Consider the following 12,230-nt stretch of genomic DNA (forward strand, 5'->3'; position numbering starts at 1 on the left):
AACGAGGTTGAGTGTAGAGCCCTGTTGGTAATTTTTTTCATTCTTTTTCAGAACAAGAGCAAGACAACAAAACACAATTTTGCTATTCCATTTTTGGGGGCTATTTAATTTCCTTTCTTCTGCTAACCCTCTTCATTCACCTTCACCTATCTCTTTTGTGACTAGGTGTCACACAACGCCTCACCCCTCTTTATTGCTGTATCTTATCCACAAAAAATTATTCTGTTCCACGACATATGGTTCTATACATGCTAACTTACAGGCAGCATTCACTACCTGTTAAGTTCACTAATATAATGCAATATCAAACAATCTAACTATCAGTGAGCAATGGACAATAAACACACTCGAGGCAGGAAAGAATATTTTGCAAATCCACCAAAATGCGAGCAACAGCGATGAAATGCTGCAAGAGAACAAGGAACTTTGGGAAAAAAATCAAGAACCGACCAAACAAATATCTACTTTCCATTGAGGTATGATGGATACTTCACTAAGACTAAATTTATAGTTTGTAGTTCGCTCAAGTATATACCGAAGGGCCTAGCTCACAAGTTGATCTTGTGACCATAATTTTCAGTGGAATGAAGCACTGCTCATAAAGCCCATATCCAGATTTTACTTGTTCATAACCATAACCTGCACAATTAAAAACATTTTGTGATCTTACCGTGAAATAGCATGCACAACTTGGGCCTTTCAATTCAAGCTAGGGTTGTAAAGCAGCGACAGCTACTGTAGTGACCTGGTTAAACATAGATATCAAAGCTAGACTTCCTTCAAATGACCGTAAACTAAACATGAGCAACATCTTTGGTCAAAAGCACGATGAAATAACTGTAGCTTACTTGATTTAAAAACTCCCGCGTCTTCCCCAAATTGAATATTTGAACACATTCGGACTAACCTCCTCAGGAGTAGGCCTACACCGAGTGGTTGCGAGTACAGTCTCGTTTGACAGCGGTTTCTGACAATGGAAAGGGACGTACTAGAAATCTGACCAATCCTCGTTTAGCTTAAAATTTCCCAATCTAAATCCAACATGGCGGACGAATTTCTACTTATGGGGTAGTTTGGTCCCCTAATCCTGAAGCGTTGAAAGGCTGTTTCTTTCAAAGCTACTTTCCTTGACAGAAGGGGTTCAAGAAGGCAAGCTATTTCTTTGTCCTTAGGCCGTCAGAGTAGTGGAGGAGCGTTTACTACTCATGAAAATCGCCGAATATAGCAAGAGATAAAGTGGACTAAGATCAGAGATCGCCTTGGTTATGTTGCCATTGAGAAATCTTCCCTTCCAACTGGGGCAGTTTGTATTTGGTGCCTGAAAACTTCAACTGCAATAAGATGCCGTTACTGTGGGCCTCAAACGTTTTTGTGTCGCGAATGCTCTAGGAAACTTCATTCCAGTATCACCACATACCATGTTTTAGAGTTGTAGAAGGTACAGCAATGACCTGATCATCTCTTTATTTAAAAAAAATTAACTCACTTTACTTAAATGTACATTTATACGTACATGTAGTTGTTGCAAACTATTAGCTTTAATATATAAGCTTACACCGTGTGTAAAACATCTGTGTAGTAAAATACGTTTTATCCAAGAACAATCACACAGAAATTAATCTTAACCCCACCTAGTTCAGAAGTAACCTTATCTCCCAACACTATTAATTCAAACTTCAGTCTGCTATCTGCTAATGACTGGCAGCGATGTAGCAGGATACATCCTGCTACATCGTGATAGTTTACATGTAAGCTGGTTTAAGGCCGTTGACCATACATGTTAGCCAATGTTATAAAACTAACAAATTGTACTAGTGTACTAATTATAGCTAGAAACAACCAGAAACAACAGATCAGTTATAATTGCTAGCACTATATTTTATACATTGCCACTAAAACTTTTGAATGTTTCATCATAATCTATTTACCCTTGTTTAATCATATGTATTTTTATTTAGCCTAGTATATTACTTACTTCCAATATAGTTGTATGCACTTAGGAGCCTGCCTGATTTCTTGCTAGGTTAGTTAGGTACCCCAAATTACAGTGCAGCTCAGATATATGCAAACTACGCATACGCATTTTATACGACCATATTTTGCATATACGCTTACATCAATACGCGCACATATGTGCGTGTATATGCCCACATATACAGGTATATACGTGCAGATATGTCTCTTTGTTATGTATTCCCATAGGTTTCTTTATGTGAAGCATTGTTAGTCAAACAAAGGACCTTATATTTCTGGGAATGAAAATGCTTCAAAGCAAAATTTGCATATTGTTAAAACATCGTGCCAATCAATGAAAGCTATTATATTTTGAGTTTTCAATCACTTCGCAAATTCGCTGACAAACTACCGTTTATTAACACTTGCTTGATCTTTAGCTACCAAAAATGGGAAGAAAATTGAAGCAGTCTCTTGAACTCCCTATTTTAACACGTGAACTCTATGTTTTTACAAGTAAAGATCTATGTTTCAGCACGTGTCGGCAAGTTGTTTGCAAATGTTTCTTTGTCTGAATTAAGCGTTCTGAAGATCCTAGTCAAAAAAATAAAATCTCTGGTTATATTTGACACAGATCATTTATTCAAATGGTAAAATACTCTTTCCTTGACGAAAAAATTGTTTATCCAAGTTTCTATGGTGCGCTGCTCATGTTTAGTTATTTTTTCTGCAAGAAAAAGGTCTGTGTTTCGACACGCATTGGCAAGTCATTTGCAAAATGTTTATTGTCTGAACCGTTCTGAGGATCCTTTTTGAAAAAATGATATCTCTGGTTCATTTAAACTGTGAAATAATCCTTCTTTAGCCAAAGAATTGTTTACCAAAGTTGCTATGGCGCGCTGCTCACATCTAGTTATTTTTTTTCTTCAGGGAAAAGTTCTGTGTTTCAGCATGTGTCCGCAAGTTGCTTGCGAGATGTTTACTGTTTGAAGGCTACTTTGAAGTATTCCGAAGACCTTGTGGAAAAATGATATCTCCCATTATACATGTACATGTATCTGACACAAACCGTTCATTCAAATGGTAAAATACTCGAAGTTTCTATGGTGCGCTGCTCACATTTTGTTATTTTTAATTTTCTTCAAGGAAAAGTTGGGTGTTTCAGCACACGTCTCCAAGTTGCTTGCTTGGACCCTTGTTCACGTTGCGTCAAAAAAATGTTATCTTTCGGTTGTGTTTGCTCCATGAAGATGAAATTGCTGAAGCGTGTATCCCCGGTTCTATTTGACAAAAAAACAGTAAATTTATGATTTAACGGCAAAATACTCTCTCTTTTAATTAATATTCAGTCAGTTAATTTTGTGTCAAGTGCCCAATTGCAAAATGTTAGTTTGAGCTTACATTTTGCTAATAAGTCGTCTGAAGGCATATGTGCATATACTGTATACATGTGTTCAAAATAAAGAAAACTCTTTCTTGCTCTGGGGCAAGCTGTCAAGCCATTGAAAACAACAATGACCTGTTAAGAAAAGAAAAAAACAATAGGTTAGCTCATACATACATGTACTAATCAGGCATATGCGTATATACTGTATAATTATGTGTATATGCATACGCGTATGTGCGTATATATGTATGTATACGCACATACGCGTATTGGGCTGACGCGAATTACGCGTATTTTTTGGTTCGGATATATCGGAGCTGCACTGTAGTAGTACTGCAGCCAGTTAGAATGTGATTGTTATTATTATGATTTTGCACAGGATGGAATGTTTGTTCCTCTTTTTCTAAATCATTTCATTTTGAAAAAATTTAATCACCACTGCTTGTCTGTGGAGATTCAGAGTATCACCTGTATAGATGAATACGGTAAGATATTTTTTGGTATAAATTTGTATATATAATTACAAGTTTTGTTATTAGTATGTTAAAGTTGCATAACTGCAACATGGATAATTATTTACCAGTTTATCAATTACACGGTTTTGCATATAGGTAACCATCATTCCAAGAGAATTGCATTCTCAGTTTCAGGTGTAGTGCATCAAGTATTTTGTACTTGTAATTGATTGTTTCTTTTTGAAATGTGCATTCCAGGGTTTTTTCAAGAATAGCAGTTATTCCTATCAGTAAAGTTGGTGGGAAACAAAGGTTGGAACACTGCCTTAGTTTAAAAGCTGAATTACAGCCAGTCCTTGAAAGGACATTTCTCAGTGTAGGGACACTGATAGAGCTGGGATCCTCCTTTGCAACAATGAGAGAAGATGACCTTTTTAAAGAGATGTATGTAACATCATGGGAGAAACAAGACTGGATATGAGGAGCCAAATGAATTATGCTCTTGTTTTGTTTGCAACTGGAAAGGTAAGTATATAGGCAGGTAATGCAACAAAATTCTGACAATCTTGATTTTGTTTTCGGTTCTCTGAAAATACTTTAGATAATCAGTAAGAGAAATTTCCTTTTTTTTTTTTCAGAGTTTGATCTGTACTCCAATTTTCAATTTAGTTGAACCTAAGGAGTAGAGTTTATTGTCTGTGTTATCAAAATGTCAGTAATATTATAGAAGTGGAAGTTATTTGAATTCTGGTTTCCATGCCAGGGCAAAGTATGTGAATCCATACCATACTTTTAAAAATATGTGATATTTATGAATGTGGGTCTTATAAAAGTTGTGAAATTTAACAAATTGACACTGGTTTTTTAAGTATCTGTCCTCTTATTAATGGTAAATTGCATCATAAAGCTCATTGTCAAAGTAGTCTGCAGATCCACTTGCCTTCATCCATACAACTTTGACAATGTAATATTTATGACCAAATTTATCATCAATAAGAACACAGATGCATAAGAATCTGCTTGCTGTGTTTTTTATTTTCACTACAGTGAAACCTGTATTAGGCGGACACCCTTCTAGTGATTGCTAGGCAGACACCCTTACTAGTGTCTGCTTAACACAGGCTGTCTGCTCAAAACAGGTTCTAGTATGTTGTGCAATAATAGTCAATTATTAACCGTTTTGTAACACAACTTAGCATGTAACATCAAAGAATAGCTAAGACTGCTCATAGCACAATGTCCAGTTGATCACTGCATCAATCTGGAATAATCACTCAGCTTAAAAACGATATTGCTGAACAATGTACAGGAGTCTCAGCTGAACCTTTAGAAGTAAAGTGAGCCCTTTAAGTGTCCGCTTACTGCAGGTTTTGTGCAACAAAATGTCTTAATATTGGTGTCTGCATCTGTTTAATTAAGAGGTGTCTGCTGAATGCCGGTTGATTTTTAATTACTGTAAATGTGGGAAAAAAATTTTGGGACTTATTAAAGCTGGTGTCCACTTAAAAGAGGGTGTCTGCTTAATATGGGGTCTGCCTAATACAGGTTTCACTGTTAACAAAATCCAAAATTGTCAAATGGAGGCTTCACTAGAGGAAAACACCGGTTAAAAGCTAAATTGAATTAAGCCAAAATGATCCATAGAATCACGGCCTTTATTCCACTGGGAAATTCCTGAAAACATACTGAATTATTCCCAAGTTTAGTTTATTTTCATCAAATACTCGAACACAGCAAAAAAAGGGTTCTACTGTATTGCAGTAAATTTTCATGCCAAACTACAATAATTTACCCAATCTTTTTCACTTCACAGTTGAATTCATTATATTCACAAGCTGATCTTCAGGCTAGCTATCTGTTAATCCTGTTTAGATGCAATTTTTGGCTATATTGAGAAAGCAAAATCATATGCTAAATGTCGCTGAAACTGTTCATGATGATGTCAGCTGTGAGTCTGTACTCCTACTGATGATAAAAATACATGTAAGCCAGTGATCGTGCAAGAAAGTAGGCAGTCATTGTGAACAATTAAATGTACTTGTAAAATTGAGTCTCTCTATAACCACTGACAACAGATGAAGATGGGCTACAAACACAAGACTATATATTTTTGATTGTGACTTGATCTTTGTACAGACAGTTTTGTTGAGCAGACATACATTGCTATGGAGATTAAGAATGAGATCAATGGTAGTAATATAGAATGAAATTTATGAAACCTGGGTTTCAAAACTCCCTAGACTGTTAGCTGGGAAACAGTTATATGTTACGGATGTGGTCATGGTATTTAAGAATTGAGTCATAGAGGGTTATTCATTAACAGTAAGAAAATTAAAAAATCTTACAACATGTACTTTTGGCAAATTATTTGTAATAGCTTTACCTTAGACTGACATCAATAAAATACCGCAAGAGAGCTTAATTTTGAAATTTGTTTCCTTGTACATACTAGGGAAACTCCAATTGAAAGAAGCCTATCTTAATATAGTAGAGAGCCTCTTCTCTGAGATAGTAGTGCCCAGGCACATGCAGCTTCTGGATCAAGATGAAGGGAGGGCAGACAGTGCTGTTGATTATAATGAGGAGGAAGTGGCAGAGATGATGGCAGTGGTCAACAGGATTGTTCAAAGCTGTTCCGTTGTTCCTGAAAAGGTCTTGCTTAATTTGGTTTTGGTTTATTATATACTTTTGGATAACATGTCAAATGCAATAACTTATAATTTGCTTGAGTGAAAAATAATGTACAAATGACACAATCCTGAGTTACATGTAAGTCAGGCTGCAGGAATTAATCACACATACATGTAAGACACATTGCTCATTATAGCTTAGTACTGTTTAACCAATCTCATTTTGGCTATGTAATTGTATTTTTTTTTTTTTCAGACAAAGCATTTCTTTATCCCAAAAACATCTTTAACCAAATGGAAGTGTGGCGATGTCTTAGGATTTAGAGTACTTGTAGATGAAGCACTTGTTTTCACTGGGAAGAGGATGTGTGGGATGAATGACTTTGCCAGGAAGAGGACAGTTGTCAGGATGCTTGCACGTTCAAAGGCGCCTTTTTTCAACTGAGATACTAATCAACAATGATGAAGGTATATACGTATAGAGAAGACTTGTGACATTCTTTTAACAGTATTTTGATGGTGATAGTAAACAACACACCAAAGGTGTCCAGGGCTAGGAACTGAGGATATATGATGTAACAGGTCAATGAGTGACTGCCACTGTGACTAGCATTTACTGTTCCCCTGGTTCCATTTGACTGTTATTAGTTATGCAGCCAAGACAGTGATGTGTTGGACAACTATAATGATAATCTCATGACAATCTGCATGCGTGCATTTACTTTGTCTATAGCTGTCAGAGCTAACTAAATATGATCATGTTGAATTCCAACTTGAAAATTTAGAAATTCACCATTGATAGTGATTCCGTTTTCCTCAAACAGTATGCAGAATTTTATTATTCCAAGTTGTTGTTTTGTACAATGTAGATTGATTTAAGAAATGTACCAAGATTGATAACTCAGATGCAGAGCCCTTATACAGCTTATTGAATCTTTTGTTTGGTGGCATTTGTGTTTCTGTCATGGTGGTGGTTGCATTAGCCCCCCTGAGTAATAAGTTTGAACTGTTGTTAAAGTTACTAGATAACATTATCTGTCAAAAATATATTTTCTTTGATGTTTTTGTATTATCATTGTTTTTACCTCCTTGTCATGTTTAAAGCCTTTTTTGAGATAACAATAACAGACACCATGAAATAATTTTTTGGCTTTTTTGAAATGTGGTCTATATACCAACTTGGGAATAAAGTCAATGTACAGAACTCACTTTTTCTGTTTTGTTTTCAAACATTCGTTCAGCATATGAAGAAACCAGAGAATCAAGTTTTTGGGGATGTCCTCAAAGAGGTAAAATAATTAAAATTGATCAAGTTATAACTTACTAACAGTTAGTAATAATCTTAACAACAAAAGAATGTAGTTCCCATTAACAGCTGTGCTGTCTGTCTTTATAAAGTACTGCCAATTAAAAATTAATTTTTAATCCTTCTCTTTTGCCATATTGTGAGACATTACACCTGATCTCAAAAAAAAAAATCCAGGACTCAGAATTATAAATGATAAATTTAAAGTCTTGTGCTACACAGTTCCATCACCTATGTAAAGTGCTAGCAATATTGACAAAGATGCTCGTGGCCCATGTTAAATTATCACTTCTTGTAGAATCCATAAATAAATAAAGAAAAAAATGCTGTAACACACTGTATGTTGTTTCAAAGAGTGAAGAAGCAGCCAGTGGAACTTCAGTTCCTGTGGATACCATTTTAAATGACAAGGTAATATTTAGCTTCTCACTTTAACCCATTGACTCCTAATTTTTATATTCTAGAACAGGGAAGTGGATGGTTTATTCACTGTTGAAATGACGTAACTACACAATGTTTCATTTATGCACACAACCTTAACTTGTTAAAGATGTATGATTTTAACAATTTTTCTGGGGGCCCACATGGGCATTTGTAGGTATTTTGAACTTTTCTTAAATTCACAAAACTAAAAATGCAGCAGGACTTGTAAACATAATTTTTGAAAATAGTTTTCCAAGGGGTCTTTCAGGTAAAATAAAATAAATTATAAAATTTCACTCCTGCATGTTGGATGATTCTTCATATTTACAGGCAAGAGCACAAAAGTAATTATATTGAGTATTAATGAATTTTTTATAATCAATTTCTGTAATATGTTAATAAAGTAAGTTCTAGATTATTGTTTTTATAGGTATCAACCCCTTTGGAGACTGTTGTTGATGATGACGAAATTTTACTTCAGAATGTTCGCCAAATACTGAAAATACCTTTTTGGAACAATATTATGCCCTTTTATCGTGACAAAGTTAGAGCAAATTATGTCCTAAAAAGGACTTGACTGTCTATCAAAATTAATGCTATAAATAACAGTTCTCTTTGTAATACGCTTTGTATGTTCAAACCATGACAAATGGTTATAATTGACTGTGGCCTTTTCATCTTTGATACCTGCAGAAATGGAATCTCATAGGTCTAAAGGGCCAGAAACTGGAAAAGAAGAAGGTGATGAATTATAAATTTTATTTGGCAGTATAAATGCACTTTAGAAATGCAATAGTTGCACTACTTTCTGATGGCAATGATATATCTCTAAGTTATAATAATTAAAATTAAAATATTTATTTCATGATATTTTTATTGAAATGAGAGGTACTGAAAGAAACTATACAGAATTCTATACAAATGTCCAACTAGTGGCTCAAACAACTAAGTATTCTGTCTCAATTTTGTTGATTTCTATATATTTAGGTACCAGCAGTAATGCCAGAATGGACCAGGATGATGTGGACAAATTGGTAAATCTGTTTATTGGGATTAGCTGTGTATTAAAGCACTACAGTACTGACGTTTTTTCAGTTACCACAATGTTTTACACAAAAGGTTTAAGTAAATGCTCAGACAGGCATGTTGGAAAGTAATTCCTTGCAGAAGTTTGTAATCAAATGATGTAATTTGGCAATAAGGTGGATGAAAAGGAATGAAAACTTCTCTTCTAAAAAATGGAAAAACAATACAACGCTTTGTTAGATGGCTTGTGTTTGTAGCCTTTAGAATGCGAGCTCTGATTAGCTTATTATACGGCATTATTCTCCCGTAATGCCCACGGGTCGATTACGGGCCTGCTAAACTGAAGCAAAAAGCCATATAATAAACAACTTATTAACCTCGAACATTCAGTCCATAAGGAAAAATCTCAAGCCACGGCCTTGCCGTATTGACTTTGCTATTACGGAGTTTAAGAAGCCACGACGACGACGCCGAGGAAAACGTCGATTAAAAAATGAATTTATATGTTACCTACGAATCTCGTGATACTCTTAAGTCATTTACTTTGTTTATGACTGTCAAAAGTATCACGAAACTGAATCTGGGACACAGAGATAAATTTGAAATAGAAATTTCAAACCTTAGCTGTTGTGGTTTACGTTGTTCAGACAACGCGGAATTTGGCCATTTCACGTTCTTGTTTTGCAGGGGACGGCAAAGAAATGTACCAAGAATCATAACGCGCGTGCACAGTCATTGTTCTGCTCATTAAACCTTTTGTTTAGCGACGTTGCCGTTGCCGTCGTGGCTTTCTTAAACTCTCTATTGCTCGGTTAATGCGGCATGGTCCCGGTTTGAGATTTTCCCGTAAAGACCTCACTCACGGTTAATTATTGGTAAATATTACCATCCGAATGCGAAATTCATCAAATGTGACTGACTGATCACATGTGATGAGTTTTTAGAATCATTTAATACAAGTGAAAACTTAAGTATGAACTCTGCCTAGTAAAATATCAGTTGTTTTAGTTTCACAGTACTTGTTCATGATTCTTATATCAACATCTGATCAACAGGCTTTGGATGAAGAGTTCACAAAGGCTGCCCTGGTTAGAAAAGGTAAATGTCATAATATTTATTTATTTCTTAATGTATTAATTTAGTCAGTAAGTCAGTCAGTCAGTCAGTCAGTCAGTCAGTCAGTAAATCAGTCAGTCAGTCTTTCAGTTACTGATTTATTAAGGTTAGGCTGCGTTAAAAGGCAACAAAATAAGCAATATATTGCAAAATTACCATTTATGTTGTGGTGCACATAAAGTAAAAACACCAAAAGCAGCCTCCATGAAGCATTTTCATTGGTTATTTTTAAGGTGGCTCCCTAGGGTAATTACGAACACCCTCCCTATAGAGCGCGAGTTAGAAAAGGAAACTTAGTTAATTTCTCTTAAAGTTTTACCCGAAGAGATTTACCAGTATGGGTACTGTTAAAATAAGGCTTATGTTTTGGTTGTCAACTTTTGGATTAACGCCGTTACCATGGCAACATCTAATCTAATGACAGGCAGATGTATTCCTCATTTTGACCTAAACTCCTTAATATTTATACTTTCCTTTGGTGAAATTGTTTCATACTTCTCCACATCATGGAAACGATACTGCCTGACACTTTGAATTGGTAAAAAGTCAAGGTTGTTCAGACGGTTTTTCCAATAATCTGTAATTTGTCATTATTCTAAATATATTAGATTAGCTCTGAGAGATTTTCACAAAAATAGGGTATTTTATTGGAATTGTTTGTGGTTAGAACTGAGCCAAATTAAAGAAAAATTCACACAAGGGAACGCGAGAAAATTAGCATTTATTTGGTCACGCTGACGTCAAAAAAATCAGGAAGACACGCGTGGTGTCACGCGTGGTTATTTATTTAAGTGCGCGCTCATGAATGAATGAAGGATGGACTTGATTGAGATTGTGCTGTACGGCATGCGCAACGGCGTGTGCGACCCCAAGAGCAAAATTTACTTGCCCTGGGCAATCGCAAGTGGTGTTTTTTTTCCTGCCTTGTACTGAAGCTATCAGCAAGGCTACCTAAAGCAGCTTTCTCCAAAGATAAACGCACTTGGGATTGTTTTAAAAGTATAACGTTTCCAGCAATTTGCAAACTCAACCCAGGAAACACCAAACATAAACTCTTTGATAGGCTGCCCTCCCTCTCCTCTTCCAATGCTGTAGCAACACAAAACAATTCCATGTGGGTAATTTTGCAGTAAGCTCAACATTTAAAGGGGTGGAGCAGAGCAAAACTAATTACTTTTTAAATACATAAATTGTCTCTAGCTGTAGAAAGGAGTGGAACTAGTATGGGCACAATGAAGCATTTTGAATTCCAGTATACAGAGATCAACTCAACAGGCCGTTAATTACACGTTAAGACAGGAATAGAACTTAAGTGGACGGTTTGGAGGGCACTGAAATAGAGCTTTGCAAATATTTCAAAATGAAGCCCTCGACCCATTTCTGACCTGCATGGAATTTAGCCACTTCGAAGAAAAATGACCAATCGGAACCAGGGAAGGTGATCTTTTTCGTATACAGACCAGTGTCGTTTAGGAGTCCAGAAAATTTGAAACCAGTTGAGAACGAACACAGTTGAATTTGTGAAGCACCGAAACCTCTATGCTGCCTACTCTACGGATCCCATATTTCCTGGCCAACTATGATTCATAATTACATATTATACACAGTATTTTAACTTGAAAGAGCCAAAGAAAAGACACTTAACCTTTTAACGTTCTTGATCCATTTACGAGGATGGTTCCCCTTATTCTCAATAAGCGTCTTCATTGGATACTTTTCTTCAAAGTTGCTAGGATCAAGTAGTCAACAGACACAACAAATAAGAACAAAGGCACTCACCTTTTATAATTTATTATCTCCTAGGCAAGAGGAACCGTAAAGGAAAAAGTTGGAAGAAAAACCTTGAAGAGGATTAATCTTTTTCTCTGACAATTCAGTTCTGGGAACTGTAAATCATTCATCCAACTGACTTTGTCTCGTAATTGTACTAACGA

The 12,230-nt window shown here is 35.7% G+C and overlaps 1 protein-coding gene and 1 long non-coding RNA gene across 3 annotated transcripts; one reads left to right on the forward strand and one right to left on the reverse strand.

The window, feature by feature from the left end:
* Nucleotides 1-435: 435 nt before the first annotated feature.
* On the reverse strand, nt 436-1,436 carry LOC145465505 (uncharacterized). The gene is made up of 2 exons (XR_014041622.1): nt 849-1,436; nt 436-745 (listed from the first exon to the last, which is right to left on the reverse strand). It is a non-coding gene; the product is annotated as an uncharacterized LOC145465505 (long non-coding RNA).
* A 5,365-nt stretch (nt 1,437-6,801) lies between these two features.
* On the forward strand, nt 6,802-11,158 carry LOC145465504 (uncharacterized). 2 transcript variants are annotated; one of them, XM_081449289.1, is made up of 6 exons: nt 6,811-6,893; nt 7,667-7,714; nt 8,086-8,142; nt 8,848-8,895; nt 9,142-9,188; nt 10,236-11,158. In XM_081449289.1, exons 1-6 carry the CDS (start codon nt 6,885-6,887, stop codon nt 10,315-10,317), a joined length of 291 nt encoding a protein of 96 aa, XP_081305415.1. In that variant the 5' UTR covers nt 6,811-6,884; the 3' UTR covers nt 10,318-11,158. The 2 variants fall into 2 exon arrangements, with proteins under 2 accessions (XP_081305414.1, XP_081305415.1); XM_081449288.1 differs by having other exon boundaries at nt 6,802-7,714.
* The last annotated feature ends 1,072 nt before the right edge of the window (nt 11,159-12,230 follow it).

Source organism: Orbicella franksi, chromosome 13 (assembly GCF_964199315.1).
Source record: "Orbicella franksi chromosome 13, jaOrbFran1.1, whole genome shotgun sequence".
In the NCBI taxonomy this organism is placed as follows: domain Eukaryota; kingdom Metazoa; phylum Cnidaria; class Anthozoa; order Scleractinia; family Merulinidae; genus Orbicella; species Orbicella franksi.

What these genes read in the sequence shown, in the direction of transcription:
- LOC145465504 (XM_081449288.1), top strand. Translation starts at nt 7,586, where the DNA reads ATGTGGTCTATATACCAACTTGGGAATAAAGTCAATGTACAGAACTCA. An exon ending in TTGGGGATGTCCTCAAAGAG is followed by an intron (nt 7,715 to 8,085) that starts GTAAAATAATTA and finishes GTTGTTTCAAAG; the next exon opens with AGTGAAGAAGCAGCCAGTGG. An exon ending in AGGATGATGTGGACAAATTG is followed by an intron (nt 9,189 to 10,235) that starts GTAAATCTGTTT and finishes TCTGATCAACAG; the next exon opens with GCTTTGGATGAAGAGTTCAC.